This window comes from Panthera onca, chromosome D3 (genome assembly GCF_046562875.1).
Source record: "Panthera onca isolate mPanOnc1 chromosome D3, mPanOnc1 haplotype 2, whole genome shotgun sequence".
Taxonomy (NCBI): domain Eukaryota; kingdom Metazoa; phylum Chordata; class Mammalia; order Carnivora; family Felidae; genus Panthera; species Panthera onca.
The window spans coordinates 15,815,749-15,841,684 of NC_138350.1; the positions used below are offsets into that span (position 1 = coordinate 15,815,749).

The window sequence follows — 25,936 nt, forward strand, 5'->3', positions numbered from 1 at the left end:
AGAGCAGGGGAGGGGCAGTGAGAGAGGGAGACAGAATCCCAAGCAGGCTCCGTGCTGTCAGTGCAGAGCCTGACGTGGGGCTTGAACTCACGAACCATGAGATCATGACCTGAGCTGAAACCAAGAGTTGGACGCTTAACCGACGGAGCCACCCAGGCGCCCCCCAACAACATTCTTTTTGATATAAAAAGTAAATATTCATGTTAAACTATTCAAATCATACAGAAAAGAATAAGCAAGAGAGTAAAAATTACCTGAAATCCCACTATCTAGAGATAACTGCAGATATATCTTTGGAGACCATCTTCCCATAACCGCTCACCGTGGTTTATACTGACACACGTCCACGCACCAAATCACTTCATTTTACATGTGGTGTCTTTTTTTTTAAGTTTATTTATTTATTTATTTATTTAAGGGCTTACCTATTTGGGCCACACTCCGGATCTACTAAAAATCAAACCCTTTGAATGTGCAGTCAGGAACCTGTATTTCTAACCCTCAGTCCGGGGTATCCTGGTCCTGCTCCAGGGAGGTAGGGAAGGCTGGCTAGTGAAGGCTTCTGTTGCTAATGGCAATAGGAGGGGTCAGAAGGAGGCCCGGGAGGATCTTCAGGACAGGTTAACAGGTGGAGGTGTCCAGGTAGAGGAAACAGCTTGTGCAAGAGCGTAGATGTGAGAGTTGCAGATGTGCTCCGGAAGTGGCCGATAGTGTGGCTGGAGTTGAGGTAAGGACGGCCTTGAATGCCAGAATCAGGGCTTAGCAGTCAAAGGGGATGGGTGACAGGGCCTCTTATGGGAAGAACTTCTGCAAAAGAAGAGAAAGCCTGGCCAAGGGGAGGGGGGCACTCGTGTTCATAACCATGTGACAACACTCTTTCGGTGGGGGGTGTGCTTACAACGTGCCCGTCACAGTGCCTCCTGTGTATTATCTCATTAATCTTCCTGCCAACTCACAGGGCAGATGGTATTTTCACCTCCACGTCAGCGAAGAGGAAACCGAGGCACAGAGATGTTAAGCAAGTGGCCCAAGGTCACACAGCTGGTAAGTGGCAGAGCCAGGCTCAAACCCAGGCAGCCACGAGTGGAGTCCGTGCTCTTGACCACTGTTTTATTCCTTGGCACCTTAGTCTCTTCATCTGCAAAACCAGCTCGAAAGTGTCAAGGCTGAGAGGCAGAATTGCCCAGAACCACCACCACCACCAAAGTAACAGTAACAGGGGTTTGGTGAGAGCAAACTGCCTCAAAAAAAAAGGTAGCGGGGCACCTGGGTGGCTCGGTCGGTTGAGTGTCTGACTTCGGCTCAGGTCATGATCTCAGGGTTCATGAGTTCGAGCCCCTCATTGGGCTCACTGCTGCCAGCATGGAGCCTGCTTTGGATCTTCTGTCCCCCTCTCTCTCTGCTCCTCCCCCGGCTCATGCTCTCGTGAGTGCACATGCTCTCTTTTTCTCTCTCTCTCTCAAAAGAAAAAAAAAGGTAGCATGGAAGAGTGGTTAGAGCTTGGACTCTGGCATTCGGGGGACTTGGATTCAAATCCTGGCTCTGCTATGCACCAGCTGGACAGGTTACATATCTTCCTAGAGCCCTGGTTTCCTCAGCTGTAAAATGGGATAGACGTCCCTACCTCCTGAGGCTGTTGAGGTGTTAAAGGAGAAAGTGGACGAACATTGCATACGCCAGCCACTGTTCAATAAGGGCTAAAGGGTAGAGGGGCTGGGAGGAAGAAGAGTCTGAGTCTGAATAGAGGGGGACGCTGAGATGGGGGTGGTAACTGATTTCCAAGAGAGCGCGGAGATTGGCTGAAAGGGCACCCCTCTCTTGCTGTCTCTGATGGCCAAGGGGGAAGCCTTATGCCTTCCCTGAACTTTGGCCTTGCAAATCGCTGCTCCCGGAGTGGGGCAGAATGGCGACAAAGCTCACAGCTACTGAGCTGAGTGTACTGAGTACCTACCGCGTCCACGTCGCTCGGTTATTAGGTGGGCAGGTCTCAGCCTGCGCACAGGTGCCCCAGGGGACCGCAGACCCTTTCAGAGGCTTTTTGAGAGGTCCACAGCGACACCTGCCGGACACCTTGAAAACTGCTAGCTCTAGGTAGTTCGCATTTTCAATGTCGGAGCTTCATTCCTTCGGATGATGTTGCAACTCGGTAGAGCTGGGTTGATGGCAGTTTCGATAAAAAACAAGTATAATGCGAAAATTACTGTGGAGCAGGAAATTAGGATGGTAATGACCAATCTAATTCCAAGGGTTGAGTTGTTGAGAGTCCAACAAGCTCTCATTCCATTAGGGTGTATTTAGGATTATTCAGGAAGGAACTAAAATATTACTCTTTCTTTCAGCTTTTGTGTATTTTGCAAGTGGCTACTAAGTTGTTAGAACATGCAGATTTAAGAGTTGTTTTGACCTTAGGGGCGCCTGGGTGGCTCGGTCAGTCAGGCGTCCTACTTGGGCTCAGGTCATGATCTCACGGTTGGTGGGTTCGAGCCCCACGTCAGGCTCTGTGCTGACAGCTCAGAGCCTGGAGCCGCTTCAGATTCGGTGTCTCCCTCTCTCTCTGCCCCTCCCCTGCTTGTGCTCTGCCTCTCTCTCTCCACAATAAATAAACATTAAACAAAATTTTTTAAAAAGGGTCGTTTTGACCTAATACTTACTAAACGTAACGGCTAGGTTTGATTTTGGTTTTGATGTTTTGTTTTGTTTCGCACGGGTGGGAGTAGTAGGTGCCCTGAAAAAATTTCTGAGACCCCGGGGGTGCCTCAAACCAAGAAAGTTTGGGATCTCTGCATTGCTCGCTTTACGAAAAGTCATCTTAAGCAACCCTAGGAGACCCATACCTCGTCTAGAAAGGCTAAGGTGGCCTGAGGCCAGCCAGGGGTGGGGGTCGGAGTGCGGTCAGTGACAAAGTAGGTCCTGTGTCATTCTCTAGAAGGCGAACAGCTCCTCAATTTAGCTTTATCTCCCGATTGTGGGGAAGGGCAGCCCTTTCTGCTCGTTGTTCCTTCGTCCCTGTGGAAACGCAGGGTCAGGTTCATGACGTTTCCCTTCTTATTCACACCAGGGAGCCCTACTCAGGGGACCCAGGACAGCAGCCTCTGTGGGTACTGGGACCGGAAGCTCCCTGGAGGCTCTGCCACCCCATCCCCCCCCCCGCCCCCAACCCACCTTCAGTTCAGAGTCCCAGGCTCAGCCGCCAGGCTGCGCAGCACACAGCAGTTAGAATTCAAAAGTGGTTCGAAGAATCCAGGCCCCGCCCTCCCGGTCCCTCCTGGGTGAAAGGTCACCACGGGGAGCTGCAGGTGGCCTCCCGGCAGGGGATAGCGGCCAGGAAAACCATGAGATCATGAAGGGGCAGCACACAGCATCCTGCCCTTCAGCTTGGACTTGAGAACCCGGCCCCGCCCCCGCAGCGAGCTGCCCGCTCCCCAGAACAACCTGCATCGGAGGAGAAGCCCTGGAGGAAAGGCGGGGTCCCACTTTCCCAAGGGGCAACTGCCAGCCTCATCCTGCGCAGGCGGGCTGTTGGCTCTGGGGGACTCTGAACCAGTCACTTAACCCCTCTGAGCCCGTTCCCCCCCTGCAGATGGGAACAGCAGCACCTACTAGGCGGAGTTGTTCTAAGAACTGAATGCATTATTAAAGCCTTTGCTTAGCGCAGAGCTAAGTATGCATGGTCCTTGCGCAGTGAAATTTAGCTAGCGATTCACTCTCAACAAATATTTATTGAGCACCTACCGTGTGTATGTACATTCTAAGCACTGGGAATACAGCAGGGCACAAGCCAGGCAAAAAACGCCTTGCCCTCAGGGTGCGTACCTCCTAGTAGAGTGAGACGACCATTAATAACAAACAGAATGGGTAAGTCAATTATAGAGCAGCTCCGTCCAATAGAAATATAGCGTGAACCATGTATGAAATCAAAATTTTTCCAGAAGTACCATTACAAACGTAAAAATAAACAGGTGAAATTCATTTTTCTAATGTTTAATTAAAAACATTTTTAGGGGCGCCTGGGTGGCTCAGTCGGGTAAGCGTCCGACTCCCGCTCAGATCACGATCTCATGGTTCATGGGTTCGAGCCCCTGCGTCGGGTTCTGTGCTGACAGCTCTGAGCCTGGAGCCTGCTCCGGATTCTGTCTCCCTCTCTCGCTGTCCCTCCCCTGCTCATGCTCTCTGTCTCTCAAAAATAAACTAAAAGAAAAATTAAGAAAAAGAAATTAAAAAAATATTTAAATTGTGTTTAAAAAAAATTGAAATCTCACCCAATATATCCAAAATAGTATCATTTCCACCAGAGGCATTAGCCACATTTCCAGGACTCAGTAGCCACGGTTACGAAGGGTGTTAAAAGATGACTGGAAAGATGAAGACATGGTTCAGGGCAAGGGGGACAGGAGCCCCAGGCAAGGGGGCAGATGACGGACAGAGAAGGTGAATTCCCGCGGACAGAGAGCTCTGTTTCAGCGGTCAACCAGCTCCCGTTCCTCTGTGCTGGCCCGGCCTGGCCCGCAGGAGGGTTTTCTGGCCAAAGACTTGTCCTCCCCTCCTCTGCCCCCAAGCATGACCCTAGCTCTGCAGAGCCCTGAAAGATGCACCACCCTGCTCATTCCAGGAAATGGCGTGCACCCCTTTTTCTGGGAGCTTGGGGCCACCCCAGGGGGACAAACTGCAGGAATTTTGTCAAGGATCTTGACCTGAACTGGGAAGAGGCTGGGGGTGGTGTGGTGTGTGAGGGACGAGTCCTTGCCCGGGGCTGGGATTAGCTGGGATTAGCTGGGATTAGCTGGGATTAGCGGGAGGCCAGTGAGGACTGCAGCCCGTCTTTATTTAAGATTGTGATATTTTAGGGGAGGCCGAGTGGCTAAGTCAGTTAAGCCTCGGACTCCTGATTTCGGTCAGGTCACGAATCTTGCCTGTTTGCGAGTTCGAGCCCTGCGTTGGGCTCTGCGCTGACAGTGTGGAGCCTGCTTGGAATTCTCTCTCTCCCTCTCTCTGCCCCTCTCCTGCGCTCTCTCTTTCTCTCTCTCTCTCTGTCTCTCAAAATAAATAAATAAACTTAAAAAACCCAAACAAACCAGGGCTCAATTCAGGGGCACCTGGCTGGCTCACTTGGTAGAGCGAGTGACTCTTGATCTCCGAGTTGTGAGCTCGAGCCCCACGTTGGGTGTAGAGATTACTTAAATGAATAAATTTAAAACACTTAAAAAATAAAGTGCTCCATTCCGTGGTTTTTAGTATTTTCACCGTTGTGTGACACTGCCTAATCAATTTTAGAACATTTTCATCATCCCCCAAGAAACCCCGGCACCCATTAAGCAGTCACTCTCCCCCCCATCCCCCCCCTCCCCCGCCCAGTCCCCCATCCCCACCCCCTGGCAACCACTAATCTACTTTCCGCGGGCATGGATTTGCCTGTGCTGGACGTTTCCGATCAGTGGAATCCTATGCGACCTCTTGTGACCGGCTTTTTTCATTTAGCGTAATACCTTCAAGTCTCAGCATGTCACTCACTCCTTTTTATGGCCGAATAATATACCATTGCATGGATACACCACATTTTACCTGTCCATTTGTCCCTCAATCGATGTTTATGTTTCTTCCCCTTTTTGGTTATTGTGGACCATGAACTATGAACATTCACAGGCAAGTTTTTGTGTGGACACGTTTTGAATTCTTTGGGGGCCTGCATTACTTTTGATTTTTAATACATTGCATATTTTTGTGTACTTTAGTACACCGAATACTTTTACATATGATTACTGGAGTTTTTGAAGACCCCTTAAAATTTATACTTGAGTCAAGTGCCTGACTGGCCTCCCCTTGCTCCCACCTTGCAAGTCCTGTCCCTTGCTAGCTGTGTGACTTTGGGCAAGTTGTTTAACCTCTCGGTGCCTTGGTTTCCTCGTCTGTAAAATGGGGATGATCCCTGTACCTACTGACAACGATTAGGGGGATACAATGAGGCAATATACACAGGGGGCCTGGTGTTGGGCCTGCACAGGTGGGTCTCAAAATGGATGTGACCTAGCCTTGACCTTCAGGAGAGCCGGCCCGCCTGCCTAGAACCCCTTGCTGCTTCAGTTCCCAAGGGAAACCCGCTATTTTTCCCTCTCTTGTCTCGGCCTGAACCCCCTACAAAGTCCTCGGGGCGGGACCGAAGCTGTTCGCCAGAAGGCCTCGGTGGCCCCCAGCCCCTTCCGTCCCAGCTGCCCTGCCCCCTGCCACGGCCTCCCCCACCCTCCCCGCTGCCCATTCCCGTTGAAGGCCTCGGCTCCCCCGTCCCTCTGCGCTGCCGTGAGGCCTGCACTTTGCAGGGCTGAAGTCCAAAGTTCAGTCCCTTCGCTAAGCACACGGATAAATATGAACCTTGGAGAATTTCCCCAGCTCCAATGTAAACAGAGCGGGCAGGGGCCCTGATTCACTGGCCGCTGGGGCCAGAGTTGGGGGTTGGGGGTGCCCACAGGGCTTGGTTAGTGGGGTTTGGGGGGGCAGTAGGCGCAAAGGGCCTGGTTCGTGACTGCCTGCCGATCGGCCAGCCAGTAGACAGCCCACTCGGTGGGGGAGGCGGCCGGTGTGGTGGCCCCAGGCCGCGTGGCCCGGTGGTGGTGGAGCCATGGTGTCTAAACTGAGCCAGCTGCAGACGGAGCTTCTGGCGGCCCTGCTCGAGTCAGGCCTGAGCAAAGAGGCGCTGATCCAGGCCTTGGGGGAGCCGGGGCCCTACCTGCTGGCCGGAGATGGCCCCCCGGACAAGGGGGAGTCCCGCGGCGGTGGCGGTCGGGCGGAGCTGGCCGAGCTGCCCAATGGGCTGGGGGAGGCAAGGGGCTCCGAGGACGAGACGGACGACGATGGGGAAGACTTCACGCCGCCGATCCTCAAAGAGCTGGAGAACCTCAGCCCCGAGGAGGCGGCCCACCAGAAGGCCGTGGTGGAGACCCTGCTGCAGTAAGGACCCCTTGCCCGTCCCCAGCGTTCAAAGAGCCCAGGGAGGCCCACCCTCGGCTCTCAACTAGCCCTTCGTCTGGGAGCTATGGCTCTTAGCCTGGCTGTGAGGAAGGGGGACAGGGCCCCCGAGAGCTCAGGGCGTCCTTGCTCAGAGGCTGGAGCCTCCCAGCCCCTGAGCTGGCCCTCGGCAAGGTCCCCAGTTCCCGTGAGCCAGGGCTTTCCACCCAGTGCTTGAGAAGGAAGGGCATGCTCCAGGGGAGCTCTGAGCCGGGGGGGGGGGGGGGGGGTGTGGAAAGCAGGAAAGCCCATAATTCAAGTGCCTGGAGAACCAGAGGGTGGTGGGAATTTTTAGCCACCAGGGCCATTTCTACTTCCCAAACCCTAACTTCCTGCTACGCACTCAGATCGCAGGCTCCAGGGTCAGGAAGCACTGTTAGCGAGAGGGGGTGCCGAGGTTAGAGGCTCCCTTAGCCACCCAGGGACTCAAGCATTAAGTCAGGAAAGCCCAGGTCTTACCTGAGCGAGATGGAACCTCGGAGCAGGACCTGGTTCCCGTTTCCTGCACAGTGTTAGTTAGGCCCCCACAACTCACCAGCAGGCACCATTAGAGGTCTCCCTGTGTACCCCCATCCACTGGCTGGCTCCCCATCTCCCAGAGAACTGGGTGGGTCTGAGCCCGATGCCTCCCCTCTCCTCAGCAGTGCTGACCTGGTTACTAATTACCCACGAGCTTTATTATTTCTCTTTTGTTTTATAAATTTATAAACGGTAAAAGGCTCTGATAAGGCCTGTGATCATTAACTTGTAAAGATGGCCTGGGGAGACCTGGGCCAACCAACCTCCCACCAAGCAGGGGTGGGGGGAGGGGGCCCAGGGGCTACAGGGACTTCCTCCCCAAAGGCTCCTACGCTCTAATCCTAACAGCCAGGCACTGTGCTGCAGTTTTACACGCAGATGTTCAGATAATGTTGAGATGAACCCTGGAAGGAAGCTAGGCATAACTCTGCTTCACAGATAAGGAAACCGAGGCCCAGAGAGGGAAGGTAGCTTGACTAAGGCCACCCAGCTGAGACTCCACAGCCACTCTGTTTGGTGCTTTCAACTGCCAGGACGAGGCAGCCAGAGGGAGAGTCCCAAAGACGCTCTCTAGGGGACCATCTCTTTTTCTGTCCAAGGTCCTGATCCCAGCTTGGGGTGGGGGAGCCCTCAGGGTCTGCCTGGCCTTGTGAGGGCCTGGGCAGGGGGCAGGGAGCAGCTTGGGCCCCCTGACTTGGCAGGAAGAAGAGGGCAAAGGGCCCTGCTGAGCTGCAGGGGAGGGGCAAAGAGTCAGGCATTGCCAGACCCAGGGCGAGGGCCACCGGGACAGGGTGGGGCTGGGCCAGACCTGCTCAGGGCCCCAGATGGGACTGGGGGCTTTGGGGTGGGAGTGGGGGCAGGAGGTGCCAAGGGCCTTTCTTACCTGGCTGGGTGGGGCCTGTTGATCAGCAGCCCCTTTAGTGGAATGGTGGGTGGGGGGGAGGCTCGATCCACAGCACTTGAGGGGGGAGCAGAGGTCAAAGTGCTCCCTGGGACCAGCAGAGATCCTGGAAGCTGTGAGAGAGAGAGAGAGAAGAGCCACTGAGGAAGAGAGAGGGCATGGGGGGGGGGCGGGGGTGAGATGCAGAGGCCTGGAGAAGCACAGGATAGCGGAGGAGCCAGGAGGGCAGAGGGGCTCACACCCAGCTGGGAGAAGGGGCTGGGGAGAGAGCGAGATGCCCCAAGCTGAGAGGAGGCTGGAGTGCTTCCCCGCCTGCCCCGATTGGGTTTTCTTTAATGCTAACAGCATGCTATTTACTTTCCATTTAAATTTGAGATGTTGCTATAAATTATCAACCAGCTCCTTGTTCCTGCGGAGTTTATAACTAACTACCTGGGTTACTTATTGTTCAGGTAACAAAAGGGATCTGAAAACGCCCCGAGGGGAAAAAGTGGGGCCTCTACCCTCAGGGCACAGGAGGGAGTGGGGTGGGCACCCGTGAGGAAGGCCTGGACAGTGGGGGTGGGGGAGGTTGAGGCCGGAAGGGATGGTGCACAGGCCAGGTTTCCAGGGGAAGCCATGTCTTTGGAGAAGACAGTGTGTGGAAAGAGGCAGGGTGGGTCCTAGGTGAGCAAGTGGTGATCGGGAACCTGAGCTCTTCCCTCAGACTTCCACCCTTAGTTCACCGTGTGACCTTGGGCAAGTCTCTTCTCCTGCCTCAGTTTCCCTAGCTGGCCAATGAATAAAATTTAAATTCTCTGTCCTGGTTCCCTGACCTCTTCTTGAGGGACCTTCTCTCCCTCCCTCCCTCCCTTTCCTCCAGTTATGTTGAATGTGCTGATTCCTACCTCAGGGCCTTTGCATGTACAGTTCCTTCTGCGGACACTTCTTTCTAGATCTTCCCATGACCGATTCCCTCTTCTCCTTTTGTTCAAATGTCACCTCCTCAGGGAGGCCCTCCTTGACTCCCTATCTAAAGGCAGGACCCACTACAATCATGCTGTCTTCCACCACCTTCTGTTACTAGCCTTTGTCCCTTAACTTTATTTATGATGATCTATTTTTGTGTGTTCTCTATCTCCTGTCATGAAAATAGAAACTTTTCAAAGCTTCTGTGTGGCCTGGTTTACCACCCTGATATCTAGCCCAGTGGCTAACACAGAGCAAGAATGAATGGGTGGCTAGGGTTCCCTGAAGCTCTGGGGACATCTGTTAAGGTCAAGGGAGGAACCTGTACCCAGGGCTCCTTCCCGGATCTCCTCCTGGCTCCTCCCTGTTCCTGAGCAGCTCAAACCACAACCTGAGGGTCTCTGATCCTCTCCATCAGGCAGCACCAGGGCATTGAGACCCAGGAAGACAGTGGTTAGGGTGGGACAGTCTGACATCTCTGACTGAGGCCAACCTGCGTGGGTTCAAATCCCAAATCAACCCCACCCTAACCTGGGCAGGTGATTTCATGCCTCTGAGCCCTAGTTTCGTCCGCAAGGCAGAGATGACAATAACACTTACCCACGGGGCAGTAAACGGCTACTATGAGTAATAGTCCCATTTTACAGATGAGCAAACTTAAGGCTCAGAGCGGCAAAACGACTTGCCCAAGGTAATTTACAAAGTACTAAGGCTGGGACTGGGACCCCAGGTCCTCCTAATCCCTGTGCTCTGCACAGCACCCTTGAGGTTGTATGCCCTTCCTTGATAAGCTTATTTCCTTTTTATCCTCCCGAGTTCTTCTTGCTCTCAACCTCCCGTCCACTCACTTCCACGCAGGGCTCTAGAGGTCACGGTGGCTTACAAATCGTGGAACTCATTTTCTCCTCCTGGCAACCTATGAAATACTATTAACCCAGTATCACAGCTGGGGAAATTGAGGCACACTGAGGTTAAGCCATTTCCTAAGGCCACTTGGATAGCGAGTGGCAGAGCTGAGATTCAACCTGAGATGGGAACACTCCCCCCTCCACCAGCCACATGCACTGAGAACTCAGCTCCCCTTCCAGCTGGTCTCCAAGCTCCACAGCCTTGGACCCTCTGAAACCCCCGGGGCCAGCGAGCCAAAGGCCCAAAGTCTTGAACCTCTGATTGAGCCCATAATGTGTAGCAGGTGGGAGGAGGAGACGTGCGCAGATCTTCACCTCTCCTGGGTCCTCTGCCCTCTGCTCTGGGGCTGGGGGTCCCAGGGCCACATCATCATGATGACGATGATGATGATGATGATGGTGACAAATTGTACTTACTGAGCATCACGTGCCAGGCCCCGCTCTACGCGGTTCACTCCTGTTTGAAACTCACTCATTTGTCCCAAGGGCACTGGGAGGCAGACGTGGGCTTCCTGCCATGGTACAGATGAGGCGTGGGGCACGCTCACATCGTGCTAGGACGCCGTGGTGGGATGTGAGCCCGGGTTGGCTTGACCCTTAAACCCATTAGAATAAGAGCAGGAGATATCTGGAGATGTGGCCTCTTTGTGCTGGGTTGGGAGAACTGCCCTGAAAAGGGTCGGGTCCTCTGAGACTGATGTGAGCAAGAGACAGAGCAAACAACAGAGACACAGACAGGAGAGACAGAGAGAAAGAGAGAGAGGCAGAGAGAAGCTAAGACAGATACAGAGAGAGACACGGTGAATCAAATGGACAGTGACAGATAGTAAATCTTTAGTGTGAGCCAGGGAGGCCCCCCCCTGAGAGAAAGACTTAGCTCATTCTCTCCTGAGAAGAGAGAAGGGAGGGAGGGAGGGTTGCTCAGGAGGGTGATGCCTACAGCGGGGGGAGGAGGGAGGCCAACAGGCAGCCTGGCTCCAGAATCAGATAAACATGTTTGCCTCGAAGCACAACACCGGACTTTGTACCTCGTTTCCCTCCTGGCTCTGACTGGCATCCAGGGAGCCGGGGAAGGGTTGACAAGGAGGATCCTAAATGCAGGGAGGAGGAAAAGCTCCAGGAGAGCTCTGGTTGGGGTGGGGGGAGGTGTCTGGAAAAAAGAGAAATATTCTGGAGTCCCAGCTAGGTCGCTTTGCACAAGCACTCCCTTTCCGAGGTTCTGTTTTCCCACCTGTGAAATGGGCACATAAGTAGCACCTGGTTCCCAGGGTTACATGGTAAAATGTAAATGACCGGCCTTTAGCGCAGTGCCTGGTTCACGGCAAGTAAGAAACACGAATTCTCACGTCGGTCATTCTTGTACAACTGGGACTTTGCCGTACCGACTGCCGGCTAACTTAAATCGAATGGCCCCGGCCTCCCTTCCCTCCCTACGCGTACGGGAACTGCTGATAAAAAGGAGAAAGTCACGGGACCCAAGCTGCTGAAAGGCTCTGTGCCTATCACACCTGAGAAGGGCATCATCAAGGGGGCAAGGCCAGGCTGGTTCTTTGGGAAGGAGGGAAGGGGAGAGGGCAGTATGAGGTGGGCCTCAAAGTGCTGGGTGGTTTATTTGCTTTTTGTTCTTTTACAATTTAGTTTTAAGTGTTACACATGCATGTATAACATATTGTACAACGATATATTACATTATTTTAAAAGTGCGGAAAAGCAACAGAGGACACCGTCCTCTCCCCCTGTCCCCGGCACTCCATTTCTATCTCAAGACCACTGGTGTCAAAAGTGTCTTCTGTGTTCTTCTGGTATCTCATGCAAACACAAGCAAATATGTGGAAATCTGTCACGCCATTTCACATTTTACACAAATCGCACAGCAGACCTACCAGAGGGGCTCTGTTCCATCAGGGCGCAGGGAGAGCTTTCTCACTGGGTTTTTACGGCCGCATCTGCTGGAGGTAGTGGTTTCCCGTATTTTGCTGTGCCAGACATGGCGATGAACTGCCTCCCACGCCTGCTATTTGTCACACGTGCGAATACCGGGAGGCTCAAATTCTAGAAGCGAACGGCTCAGCTGAGGAGGCGAGAGCCTCAGGCTCTGGAGCCACACAGAGCTGGGTTCAAACCCCGCCCCCCGCCCTTGCTCTCCTGTGTCAGCACTGTTGTGTGGAGCTGTTTTCATCCGACATATTTGTCCCACAAGCTCAGGGGAGGACAAGGCAAAGAGAGGAGGGTTGAGACAGAACAGGAGAGGGAGAGAGGGCATCTGTGTAGTACAGGCAGTCAGAGCCCCCCATTCTCCACAGTGAGCAGGGGATAAGAACATGAATCGTGGATGGCTGTCTCTCCAGTGAGAGAGTCTCAGCCCACAGAGTGGGATTCAGGTACACACACACACACACACACACACACACACACACACATTTTTGTATGGGGCCTCTGCACACCAGCTGGCAACCTTTTCACCTGGACCTGTCTGCCCCTGTGCTCTGGGAAACCGGCCAGGCCACAGCCTAGGGGTTAGTACAGATTTTCAGGGGGTGTTCTGACCCTATGTGATTTGTACCTGATAGGTTGACTTAGAACTGAACCCCTTCATATGGGATGGGACTCTGCTGGGCTGTCCCTGTGACCTTGGCCAAAAGATGTTATGCCAGCACTCTTAGCATCAGTGACCCTGACCGTAAAATGAGAGAATTGCTTTTCTCTCCTTGTTTTCAGAACCCCCCCCGCCAAGTAGGTCTCCCTCATCCATCCATCCATCCATCTGCTTACACCCCTATTCACTTACCCATCTCTCCTCCTATCCATTCATCAAACTACCCATCCATCCATCCACCATTCACCATCCCATTTACCCAGCCATCTACCTGTCCACCCATCTACATATTCCCCTATCTACCTATCCATCTACCTTCCTATCCATTCATCCAACTATCCAGTCACTATCTATCATATATTTATCATCCATCCATCCATCCTCCACTCATCCATCCATCCATCCATCCATCCACTCACCCATTTCTCCGTCCCTCTACCCACCTACCCTCCCATCCATTCATTCATCCACCCATCCACCATCCCATCCATCCACCCACTCACCCATCCATTCATTCATTCATGCATTCACCATGGGCATGCAGGCCTATTCTGGGTGCTGAGAACCAGAGAGTTCCTGCCCTCCAAGTGTTTACGGTCTCTCACAGTGGATAAGACACAGCCACAAACAACATTTTGAGGCAGGATGAGGTGGGGGGGGGGGGTCTTCAAAGGAGGCACAAAGGTGAGGATCTTCCCCAAGTGGCTTGTATAGCTTCTGGTGGGAGTCAGTTCATGTCTTCATGTCAGTCCATATGTCTGTGCATTCATGTTTCTAAACTTTTAACTGTGCCCACGTCTGTGTGGCACTGTTTGAGGCCTGTGTCCACACGTGTGTGTCTATAAGTCTCTGTTCCCATGTTCGTGTGTCTGCGTTCCTGTGTCCTGGCACGAGTGCCCCTCCCTTGCTGTCCCTGAGTCTAAGGGTAGGTCCCAGGCTCCACGCCTGCCTTCACCCCCAACCCCCATTCTCAGGGCTGACGGGACCCCCGACCCTGCCTGCACCCCCACGCCCAGCAGGCTCTGTCCTGGCCCCTCCTCCTAGGGAGGACCCGTGGCGCGTGGCCAAGATGGTCAAGTCCTACCTGCAGCAGCACAACATCCCACAGAGGGAGGTAGTCGACACCACCGGCCTCAACCAGTCGCACCTGTCCCAGCACCTCAACAAGGGCACCCCCATGAAGACACAGAAGCGAGCGGCCCTGTACACCTGGTACGTCCGCAAGCAGCGAGAGGTGGCCCAGCGTAAGTAAAGACCACAGCCCGTCCTCCCTGGCAGCTCTGGGGTGGGGGCCGGAAGCTCCTCCACCGCACGACGGGGATGGGCCGTCTGAGCGGAAGTCCATGCGAGTCAATGGGCGCTTAGTACCTGGTCCGCGCAAGGCACTCTGGGGGAGGGGAGTAGGTTGGTCCTGGGCATCCGCGGATGGGTGAATGGAGTCCTTGCCTTCTAAGTGTTCTGTGTGGATGGGAAGCAGAAAAGATCATCATGATACAGCGAGACATGTATTATAATGTGATAAAAACGACAGTAACGGCTAGTGTTTATGGAGCATTCACCGCGTGCCAGGCCCAGGGCAGAGTAGGACTGCGTGAAGTATTTCAAAGTGTTGAGCTGGCAGAGGACCAGAGAGTAATCTATTGTCAGCGGGGAGGCAGGGGCATCAGGAGGGACCACACCAGAGGCAGGACTTTTCAGACTAGGTCTTAAAGTCAGAACGGAATTTTGGCCCATGGAGGCGGCAGGGAATGGTGTTTGGGCCAAAGGAGCAGCCTGAGTAAAGGCTCAGAGGCAAGGTGTAGGCTCAGGGAATCCTCCACTGCAAACTCCAGGAGGTGTGGCCACGCTCCCTTCAGAGAATTGTGGGTTTCCTTACTCAGACCTCACACCCCACAAAATCCCAAGTGCACTTTCACACTACTGAGCCTATGTGTAGACATTAAAAAAAAAAACGTTTCTTTTATGATTTATCCAAGTTTTTTTAAAAAGGCAATACATACTTAATTTAAAAAAATAGGAGGGGGCACCCGGATGGCTCAGTCGGTTAAGAGGCCGACTTCAGCACCGGTCATGGATCTCAGTCTGTGGGTTCGAGCCCCGCATCGGGCTCTGTGCTGACAGCTCAGAGCTTGGAGCCTGCTTCGGACTCTGTGTCTCCCTCTCTCCGCCCCCCCCCCCCCCAACTCACGCTCTGTCTCTCTCTCAGAAATAAACATTAAAAAAATGTTTTTAATTAAAAAAATAGGAGAAAATAGAGTTTACAATAAAAATTAGGTGTTTTTCTCCTAAAAGACACCCTCAGTTTGATGTATACTTCCAGAGATATTTAATGCATATACTAGCAATATATATGTATTTTCCTCTGCTTTTTTCTTTTTAATTTTAAGCGAGATTTTTTAATTTTAAGTGCACATGGGTGGGGGAGGGACAGAGACAGAGAGGGTGAGAGAAAGAATCCCAAGCAGACTCTGTGCTGTCAGCACAGTACCCAGTGAGGGGCTTGAACCCGCAAACCGTGAGATCATGACCTGAGTGAAATCAAGAGTCAGATGCTTAGCTGACTGAGCCACCCAGATGCCCTTCCTCTGCTTTGCTGCTAGCTATTCTGTTATTTGGATGTACCATTATTTGTTTAATTGGCTCCCTACCAAAGGACTTTTATTAGGGTTTTTCCAGTGTGCTGTTAGAACCAATTGCTTCAAAGAACATCCTCTTTTGTATCTATTTGTGCTTACACGAGAGTGTCTATAGAATAATTTCTAGAAATGAAATTCTAGGTCAGAGTGTAGGTACTTGAAAATTTTTGATAGATACTCCCGTAGTTCCTTATGAAGACATAGCGACAATCTGCATGTTTGGTAATTAAAAAAATAAACTTTCCTCGCCATGCTTCCTAAACGTTTATTAAAACGTTAAAGTCCTAAATTTCACATATCGATTTGCTGTTTATTTACTTATACAAGCTGGAAATTTTTTAGAATGTTTATTTATTTAAAAAATTTTTTAATGTTTATTTATTTTTGAAGGAGAGAGACAGAACATGAGCAGGGGAGGGGCAGAGAGAGAGGGAGACACAGAAGCAGAAGCAGGCTCCAGGCTCTGAGCTGTCAGCACAGAACCTGACATGGGGCTCGAACTCACAATTTGTGAGATCATGACCTGAGTGAAGTCGCTCGCCCAACCGACTGAGCCACCCAGGCGCCCCTGTTTACATATGAGAGAGAGAGAGAGAGAGAGAGGGAGAGAGAATGTGAGCGGGGGAGAGGCAGAGAGAAAGGGAGACAGAGAACCCCAAGCAGGCTCTGAGCTATCAGCACAGAGCCCGATGCGGGGCTTGATTCACAAACTGTGAGATCATGACCTGAGCTGAAATCGAGAGTTAGACGCTTCACCGACTGAGCCACCCAGGTGCCCTTAAAAAAACAACTTTTAAAAGCTGCGAAAAACTATGATATTGGCATTATCAACAGGCTGATTAAAACATTAAGTGAACTAACATTTACCGAGCAAGCACTATGGGAAAGCATTAATATTTTCTTACAAAGATGATCACTGATTGCTTATTCGTGCAGAAATAGCAACACCTCCTGATGCCCGAGGGGCCAGTGAGTGTCTCCACCACGTGTATCTGCCAGGAGCATACTCTCGGGTCTCAAGGGGCTGGGACTGTAGATGACGTACTTTGAAGGCACCAAGTGCTTTTAGAAAATTAGCATGGCTTTAATTTACGCCTCCTTAGCAGATAAAACTGAAATAACACATAATAGACTCTTAATTTTAGAATAAGTGTTGATTTTCAGAACTTCTGGGCAGATGGTAGAAAAACTTCCAGTTTACCCCAGACCCAGCTTTCCCTATTATTAACACTAGTATGGGACTTTTTTTTAAAGATTTATCTATCTATCTATCTATCTATCTATCTGTTTATTTATTTATAGAGAACACAAGCTGGGGAGGGGCAGAGAGAGAGAGAGAGAGAGGAAGAGAGAATCTCAAGCAGGCTCAGCACTGTCAGCACAGAGCCTGATGCGGGGGCTCCAAACCACGAACCATGAGATCATGACCTGAGCCTCAATCAAGAGTTGACGTTTAACTGCTCAACCGACCGAGCCACCCAGCCACCCCTAGTATGGGACATTTGTCGTGATTAACAAACCAACACTGACACAGGATTATTAAGTCCATACTTCATTATTCAGATTTCTTCGGTTTTTCCCTAACATTAATGTCCCTTTTCTGGTCCAGGATTGTATCCGGTTGTGGAGACGCTGTATATAGTTGCCATGTTGCCTTAGGTTGCTCTGGCTTGTGACGGTTTCTCAGATTTTCCTTGTTTTTGATGGACTTGCCAGGATAGTTTTTAATGTTTATTTATTTTGAGAGAGAGACACAGTGTGAGCAGGGGAGGGGCAGAGAGAGAGCAGACACAGAATCAGAAGCAGGCTCTAGGCTCTGAGCTGTCAACACAGAGCCCAACGTGGGGCTCGAACTCATGAACTGCTAGATCATGACCTGAACTGAAATCAGATGTTTAACAGATTGAGCTACCCAGGCGCCCCGACAGAATAGGTTTTTTTAAAGCTGAAATATCTTAGTTTTCTGGGCCAAGTCATGTCTGGTACTCCAGATCTTGGTCCAGCCCGCTGCCAGGAGAGATGGCCAGCGAAGTCAGTTGGAATCTGAGTCAAGCGGGCTTCTGGTGGCTTCTAGGTGGGTCTGATCCCACCTGTCCCCAGAGCACTGGTGCTGGCTTCTGCCTCTTGAAACTCAGATGATGAAGGCACTCCTGCGCTATCCCCGACTCGATCTTCCTGCCTCCCCTCTCATAAAAATGGCTTGGCATTTATCTGTTCTATTCTCTTGGAGGCTTGCTCAGGGATAATCCAACAGTTTCTATTAATGTAGAACCAGCTGACAAGGGCTGGCTGGGTCTCTCCTCTCTTGGCCAACACTTGCATTTTAAGTGTGCTTTACAGGTCTGAAAAGTTTGAAATAGCTCTGAACCTACTCAAGAAATGTGGTTCAAGTTTCTGTTCTACTGTGCATCCCTGGAAAGATATTTAGCCTCTCTGAGCCTCAGCTTCTTCATCTGTAAAATGAGATAGCAAATGTGTTAGTTAGATCTGAACAAATGCCAATGCTTACCTGGAGCCCTGTATTGGGAAAGATTGCGAGCTTATGTCTTGGCTCAGTAGAAAACTGTGCAGGTTTTTTTTAAAAATTTTTTTCTTAGGAAATTTAAGATTTATTTTTTATGGGTTTTTTAATGTGTTTTATTGTCAAGTTGGCTAACATACAGTGTATACAGTGTGCTCTTGGTTTCGGGGGTAGCCTCCCATGATTGTTTACATACGACACCCAGTGCTCATCCCAACAAGTGCCCCCTCAATGCCCATACCCATTTTCTCCTCTCTCCCTGCCCCATCAATCCTCAGTTTTTTCTCTGTATTTAAGAGTCCCTTATGAGGTTGCCTCCCTGCCTCTTGGTTTGAAACTATTTTTCCCCTTCCCTTCCCCCACGGTCTTCTGTTAAGTTTCTCAAGTTCCAATGTGAGTGAAAACATGGTATCTGTCTTTCTCCGACTGACTTATTTCACTTAGCATAACACGCTCCAGTTCCATCCATGTTGTTGCAAATGGCAGGACTTCATTCTTTCTCATTGCCAAGTAGTATTCCATTGTATGTATAAACCACATGTTCTTCATCCATTCATCAGTGGATGGACATTTGGGTGCAGGGGTTGATTAGTAATGTCTGCCTTGGACACAGGTTAAGACAATGGTGGTGTGTGTGCTGTGTGACTGTCATCACTGGATTAGATGATTTCTAAAAACATTTTTTTCTAATGTTTATTTATTTTTGAGAGAGAGAGAGAGAAAGAGAGAGAGAGAGACAGAGCACGAGTGGGGGAGGGGCAGAGAAAGAGGGAGACACAGAATCCAAAGCAGGCTCCAGGCTCCGAGCTTGTCAGCACAGAGCCCGACGTGGGGCTCGAACCCACAAACCATGAGATCATGACCTAAGCTGAAGTTAGACGTCTAACTGACTGAGCCACCCAGGCACCCCTAAAAATTTTTTTTTTAATGTTTATTTATTTTTGAGAGACTGAAAGAGACAGAGCATGAGCAGGGGGGACAGAGAGAGAAGGAGACACAGAATCCAAAGCAGGCTCCAGGCTTTGAGCTGTCAGCACAGAGCCCGGCGTGGGGCTCGAACCCATGAACCGCGAGATCGTGACCTGAGCTGAAGTGGGGAGCTAAGCGACTGAGCCACCCGGGCGTCCCCGGATTAGATGATTTCTAAATTCTAGCTGTAAGCTCATTTGGCTCAGCACCCTGGGAATGAGAAAGAACCGGGAGCGTGGTCAGGAGCGGGAAGGCGGGAGTGGCCAGGGCCCTGCTGATGGCTCTCTGTGCCTACAGAGTTCACCCACGCAGGGCAGGGTGGGCTGATTGAAGAGCCCACAGGGGATGAGTTGCCGACCAAGAAGGGGCGGAGGAACCGTTTCAAGTGGGGCCCAGCCTCCCAGCAGATCCTGTTCCAGGCCTACGAGAGGCAGAAGAACCCCAGCAAGGAGGAGCGAGAGGCACTGGTGGAGGAGTGCAATAGGTAGAATGGCTGGTGGGTTAGCGGGGCTGGTTTGGTCTGGGCTGGGGCAAGGTTGGGAGAGGGTGGCTCTGGGGTCTGAGGGAGGCTCGCCAGTCCTTGAAAGCTCCTCCTGCTGGCCCTGGGGCACTCAACTTCCGCTCAGTGTCTGCAACCTAGGTCCACTCCTAGCACCCACTCCCCACCCACCCGAGCAACCCTTGCGTGGCCGCTCATCTCATTCACCCTCATCTAGCCTCATGGCTATTTTGCTCACTTTATAAATGGAGAGACTAAGAGAGGCTAAGTCACTTGCTCAAGGCCACACAGCAGAACTGGGATTAGAACCCAGATCTGCCAGTTTTAAACACTAAGGTAGAACCCTACCGCTCAGAACTCTCTTCGCCACCTCCAGCCCCAGGAGAGGGTTCCTCTGAGCCTGGCCTGGAGGCTCATGAGTGGCCATTTCTGCAGGGCGGAGTGCATCCAGAGGGGGGTGTCACCGTCGCAGGCACAGGGGCTGGGCTCCAACCTCGTCACGGAGGTGCGCGTCTACAATTGGTTTGCCAATCGGCGCAAGGAAGAAGCTTTTCGGCACAAGCTGGCCATGGACACATACAGCGGGCCGCCACCGGGGCCAGGCCCGGGCCCTGCGCTGCCAGCCCACGGCTCCCCGGGATTGCCCCCGCCCGCCCTCTCCCCCAGTAAAGTCCACGGTGAGTGATATGTGGGCAGGGGGGTTGAAATGTAGAGGGTAGAGGGGACACGGGTGTCGGCTGGGGAGCTGGGGAGCACCACCTCAGTGGCGGTAGCCACCCAAACCGCTCAGCACTTCAGCTTGGATCCTTATCACTCCACTCCACTCATTACAGTCTCTATCCAGTCCTCTCCTGTCCATCCCACTGACCACGCCCCTCCATTCTCCAGTCCAGCCTAACCTGACTTGGGTTACTTCCATTCAGTTCATTCATTCAAGATCAATTGAATTCAGTTCAATTCAATTCACTTCAATTCAATTCTGTTCGACTCCATATGATCCAATTTAGTTCCTTTAAATTACACTCCGTCTAATTAAATATAATTGGAGGAAATGAAATTAATTCTGTACAGCTCAGTTCAATTCAATCCAATTCTCTTTGATCCGATTCAGTTCAACTCCACGCGCTCAATCTAGCTCAGTTCATTTCAGGCTCAATTCAGCTGGATTCCATTTCACTGAACTAATTCCAGTTCCTTCTATTCAACTTGGCTCACTGCAATTTCATCAGCATCAGCTCATGTTGATTCAAATGCCTTTCACTGCACACCTACTGCCTATCACATGTAGTGCGAGGCAGTGGGGGCCATGGGGCTAATAAAACTCAGGTCTTGCCTTCAAGGAGTTGGAGGCAGCCAGCCCAGGAGCTGGCGGGAGGATGTTCAGGTGAAGTTTGCCGCTGGCACACAGAAACACGGGGCAAGTGGCCTAAGCACGCCAGTGTGGTTTGGGGTGATGAGGGCCAAGGAGGGCAGGGAAGTGAGGTGCTGAGGCTGGACGCTGCTCCCACTCCAGGCGTGCGCTATGGACAGCCGACAACCAGCGAGGGGGCAGAAGTGCCCTCGAGCAGCGGTGGTCCCTTGGTGACGGTGTCTGCACCCCTACACCAAGTGTCCCCCACGGGCCTGGAGCCCAGTCACAGCCTGCTGAGCACCGAAGCCAAGCTGGTGAGTGTCCTCATACCCCCCGGGTGGAGGAGCGCCTTCCAACCCCATCTTCCATCCTCCCTTGGCCGGGAGATTCTGGAGTCATCCCCAAGGAGACAGTGTGGGGCTCCACCCTCACTCAGCTTGGTTTCCCCTCCAAGGTCTCAGCAACCGGAGGCCCTCTCCCCCCTGTCAGCACCCTGACAGCTCTGCACAGCTTGGAGCAGACATCCCCAGGCCTCAACCAACAGCCCCAGAATCTCATCATGGCCTCACTTCCTGGGGTCATGGCCATTGGGCCCGGTGAGCCTGCCTCCCTGGGGCCCACCTTCACCAACACAGGTGCCTCCACCCTGGTCATTGGTAAGTAGGTGGGCATGGTGGGGGGGCACCCGGGTGGGAGGGTTCGTGGGGCTGCCACAGGATCCAGAACCTGGAAGAGCCACTGGGACTCATTCATTCATTCATTCATTCACATACTTATTCAGAGCCTGCGCTGTGCCAGGTACTATGCTACATCAGTGATACACAGGTGAACCAAACAGACTGAAATCTCAATGACTCCAGTGGGGAGGCAGACAGCAAACATAATGCAGACGTCACACAGTGTCTTGGAAGGCAAAATGTCTATGGGAAAAGTAAGCGGGGAAAGGGGGATCAAAGTTTTGTAGGTTTTGGGTTGCGTGTTTTTTTTTTAAGATGTCTTATTTATTTTTGAGAGAGAGAGAGAGAGAGAGAGAGAGAGAGAGCAAGGGAGGCGCAGAGAGAGGGAGGCAGAGGATCCAAAGTGGGCTCTGTGCTGACAGCACAGAGCCTGATGTAGGGCTCAAACTTAGGAACTGTGAGATCGTGACCTGAGCTGAAGTCGGACACTTAACCAACTGAGCCACCCGGCGCCCCTGTTTTTTTTAAGCCCAGAAAGACTTTATTTGTAGGAACCAGGATGCAGAGGCTCAATATAGAAGACAGAGAGACAGCTGCGGGGAGAGGGGGACAGAGCTAAGCTGTAGGGCCTTTGCACTGCTGTGGAACCAACCTAGTTGGACAAAGCCCCTGCCCCTATAATGAATTAAAGGCTCAGAGAGGGGGAGCGCCTTGCCTAGATCAAGTAAGTTAGTGACAGCTCCTAGGGCAAAGGTGTTTCCTGGTCGCCTCTTCCCTTCCCCCACCCTTTGGCTCTGGGAGGGAGGGACAGTGCCCCCAGGGGTCAGTGCGGGGCCAGGGGAGGCAGTGAAGGGGGTAGGAAGGCTGGCTCACTCCCATTCCTCCCGCTCCAGGCCTGGCCTCCACTCAGGCACAGAGCGTGCCGGTCATCAACAGCATGGGCAGCAGCCTGACCACCCTGCAGCCAGTCCAGTTCTCCCAGCCACTGCACCCTTCCTACCAGCAGCCACTCATGCCCCCCATGCAGAGCCACGTGGCCCAGAGTCCCTTCATGGCCACCATGGCCCAGCTGCAGAGCCCCCACGGTGAGTACCCCTAGCCCCACGCTGTCCACGAGCACGGGGTGGGCGGGTGGAGGTATAGGGTGGCTTAGCAGCTGTTGTGGTCTGTGTGCGTGAGCGCTTCTGTGATGAGGAGGTCTGCAGGCCAGAATATGATTCAGTGTGTAAATATGCATGGTGTTTCTGTGCGTGGAAAGGCACGTGGGCGTTCACGGGTGTTTGCAGGGGCACACCCACGTGAGAGGACACCACACGTCCTTTCTCTGCAACCCACGGGGCCACATGTATTTCAGAATTCGCTACTTCTCAGACTTCACATGTGGTGGATCGCCGTATGTTTTATCACACTCCCAGCAGGGCTCGGGCGGTATCTCGTCGTCAAAGCCCTGGGATGTCTGCAGCAGGAGGTGGAAGGCCACGAAGGAGGTTAATAGAGACGGGGCACAACCTCACATCGGGCTCGGGTGGGAGTTTGCCACCAAAAGCGCTCTAGTGCCGACCTTATGAAAATCCGTGGGTTTTTCAGACCTTTTTGGAGTTCGGAACCGGGCCTGAGGGACTGTGCACCTGTGTATCTGTGTGGATTTGGTTCAGTGCACGTATTTATGTGCGTGTATGGTTTCATCTGCGTCGATGTGAGAATGTGTGCTTGTGTGCTTTTCTGCTGGTGTCCGTGTGCGTTCTTGTGGGGCCGGGCTGTAGGTGAAACTTTGGGTGACATTTTGGAGAGGTGTCCTGGAGGCGGAGCTACACGGCCCTCTGTCCCGCTCAACCCCCTAACGGGAGCTGCCAGCCTTTCCCTCCGTGGCCCGTACTTAGCACAGTAGCACCTGTGCTTCCCACTGCCGGTCACACCTGTCGTCCTCAGGCGGTGGGTGTGGGTTCCTGTCCTCCCCCAGCCTTCCCCCATGGAGCCAGCCTGAGCAGGGTCCTGTAGTTGGGGAGAGGGTCTAACCCCTCTATCTGGAGCTCCCAGCTTGGGATATCTGTCCTGAGTCCCCAACCACTGCTCCATCGGGCCACTTACCAGGCCCCGTGCCTCACCTCCCCCACAGCGCCCAGCTTTGAGGCCCTCTTGGGAGGGGCCCAGCCTGGCCCAGGGTGTCTGGTCTTGACCCCCCTCTCTCCTCCCTCCCGGCCAGCCCTCTACAGCCACAAGCCTGAGGTGGCCCAGTACACCCACACGGGCCTGCTTCCGCAGACCATGCTCATCACCGACACCACCAACCTGAGTGCTCTGGCCAGCCTCACGCCCACCAAGCAGGTAAGGCCCAGGCCTGCCTGGCCCCTCGCTCGGGCCCCACCCCACAGCGCACCCATGGGGGGCTCAGGAGGCCGCTCTGTTCCCCCAGGTCTTCGCCTCAGACACGGAGGCCTCCAGTGAATCCGGGCTGCATACGCCGGCATCTCAGACCACCACCATCCACATCCCCAGCCAGGACCCCGCCGGCATCCAGCCCCTGCAGCCCACCCACCGGCTCAGCGCCAGCCCCACCGGTGAGCCGCCTTTCCCTGCTCCCTCAGGCGGGGAGGAAGGTGTGTGCGGCAAACGGGAGGGTCCCCTGTGCTCCCCCGACGGGAGCCAAGAGGGGCGTGAAACCACAGGGAAGTGGGCCTGTCTTACAGGAATATCTCACTGACTAGGACGAGGAAAAGATTAATTGCGAGAGACAGGGGAGGGTGACGGTGAGGAGCGATCTGATCTGGCCTTGCTTTGGGCCAGAGGTGGCTCGCAGGCGTGTTGGGTGGCTCAGGGTTTAGCATGGAGTTCGTTGCCCACGTTTAAAGATGAGCTTTCACAAAGAAATCGTGATTTCTGGCTTTTCCTGGAGAATCGGAGACCCGTGTTCCCACGCAGCAACAACAGCGTGCGGGCTCTCTAGGTCAGCTATATCGCACTTGACCCATTCGTTTCCATCCCCCGGTGCCCCGAGCCCACAACCTACGATGTCGATGAAGGGCGGGCACCGGGGAGTCAGGCTGCTGGGCTCTGAGGCCGGGGGTGGCCACTCGCTAAGTGCGGGACTTGGGCAGCCGCTTCATCCCGTGAGCCTCAGGTTTCTCCGTCCAGCCCTGGTGGCTGCAGCGACAGGAACTGAGGGCTCCCTGCTCTACCCACGGGGCACGCGTCATCATCCCCGTTTTACAAATGGGAAAGCAGACGCCAAGGAGGTGAGGGACTTGGTCTTGCCTCCGACAGCTACTAGCAGGTGGCAGGGCCAGGACTTGAACCCAGGTCCAAACTCAAAGCCCATTCTCTTAGCTGTCGGAATCAGTCAGGGTTCTCGTAAGACACAGAACCAACAGGAATACAGTAGATGCCTGAACAACATGGTGTTTGAACTGCACGGGTCCACTTACATGTGGATTTATTTCATTGTTTTTTTAAGTTACTTTTTTTTTAAGTTTATTTATTTTGAGAGAGAGAGAGAGAGAGGGAGAGAGAACGAGTGGGATTGGGGCAGAGATTGGGGGACAGAGGATCCAAAGTAGGCTCCTCGCGGACAGCAGAAAGCCCGATGTGGGGCTTGAACTCACAAGTTGTGAGATCGTGACCTGAGCAAAAGTTGGAAGCTTAACCGACTGAGCTACCCAGGCGCGCCCACGTGGATTTTTTCCAACACAGCACAGGACTCAGGACTGTAAATGTATTTTCTTTTCCTTAGGATGTTCTTCTTTTTTTAATATTTATTTATTTTTGAGAGAGGGACGGGGGAGAGAGAGAGAGAGAGAGAAAGGAGGGAGAGAGACAGGGAAAGAGAGAGAGAGAGAGACGGGTTAAGAGAGAAGAAGAGGGAGAGAATCCCAAGCAGGTTCCCAGCTGTGTGCGCAGAGCCCGACACGTGGCTTGAACTCACAAACCACAAGATCGTGACCTGAGCTGAAATCAAGAGTCGGATACTTAACCGACTGAGCCACCCAGGCTCCCCTTCCTTATGACATTCATGATACTTTTCTCCCTCTAGTTTACCTTTTGTAAGAATACAGTGCCTAATACCTCTAACATACAAGATATGTGTCAATTGACTTGTTTATATTATTGGGCGACAGTAGCTATTAGTAGCTAAGTTTTGGGGGAGTCAAAAGTTACCTGCAGATTTGTGACTACGCAGGGGGTCAGCGCCCCTGACCCTCGCACTGTTTAAGGGTCAACGGTATAGATATATATTCAAGGAACTGGCTCACACGCCTGTGGGGCCGACCAGTCTGGCAGCAAAGGCAGGATGTGATCCTGAAATCTTGAGGTAGGATTCCTTCTTCTCTAGGAAGCCTCAGCTTTTGCTCTTAAGGCCTTTGACTGATTAGATGAGACCCACCCGTGTCAGCCAGAGAAATCTCCTTTACTTGAAGTCA

At 52.7% G+C, this 25,936-nt stretch overlaps 1 protein-coding gene and 1 long non-coding RNA gene across 3 annotated transcripts in view; one reads left to right on the forward strand and one right to left on the reverse strand.

Annotated features, from left to right (window-relative positions):
* On the reverse strand, window positions 1-12,684 carry LOC132665455 (uncharacterized). 2 transcript variants are annotated; one of them, XR_013551350.2, is made up of 4 exons: window positions 12,156-12,684; window positions 6,719-8,529; window positions 3,163-3,195; window positions 1-3,006 (listed from the first exon to the last, which is right to left on the reverse strand). It is a non-coding gene; the product is annotated as an uncharacterized LOC132665455 (long non-coding RNA). The 2 variants fall into 2 exon arrangements; XR_013551349.2 differs by lacking the exon at window positions 12,156-12,684 and adding an exon at window positions 8,656-11,150.
* Window positions 5,925-25,936, forward strand: part of HNF1A (HNF1 homeobox A) — a 21,792-nt gene continuing 1,780 nt past the window's right edge. The window contains exons 1-9 of the mRNA XM_060612466.3: window positions 5,925-6,939; window positions 13,913-14,112; window positions 19,292-19,478; window positions 19,929-20,170; window positions 21,007-21,158; window positions 21,299-21,500; window positions 22,415-22,606; window positions 23,725-23,846; window positions 23,935-24,079. Of these exons, the coding sequence (XP_060468449.1) occupies window positions 6,611-6,939; window positions 13,913-14,112; window positions 19,292-19,478; window positions 19,929-20,170; window positions 21,007-21,158; window positions 21,299-21,500; window positions 22,415-22,606; window positions 23,725-23,846; window positions 23,935-24,079 (1,771 nt within the window). The 5' untranslated portion in view covers window positions 5,925-6,610. The remainder of the gene's footprint in view (window positions 6,940-13,912; window positions 14,113-19,291; window positions 19,479-19,928; window positions 20,171-21,006; window positions 21,159-21,298; window positions 21,501-22,414; window positions 22,607-23,724; window positions 23,847-23,934; window positions 24,080-25,936) is intronic.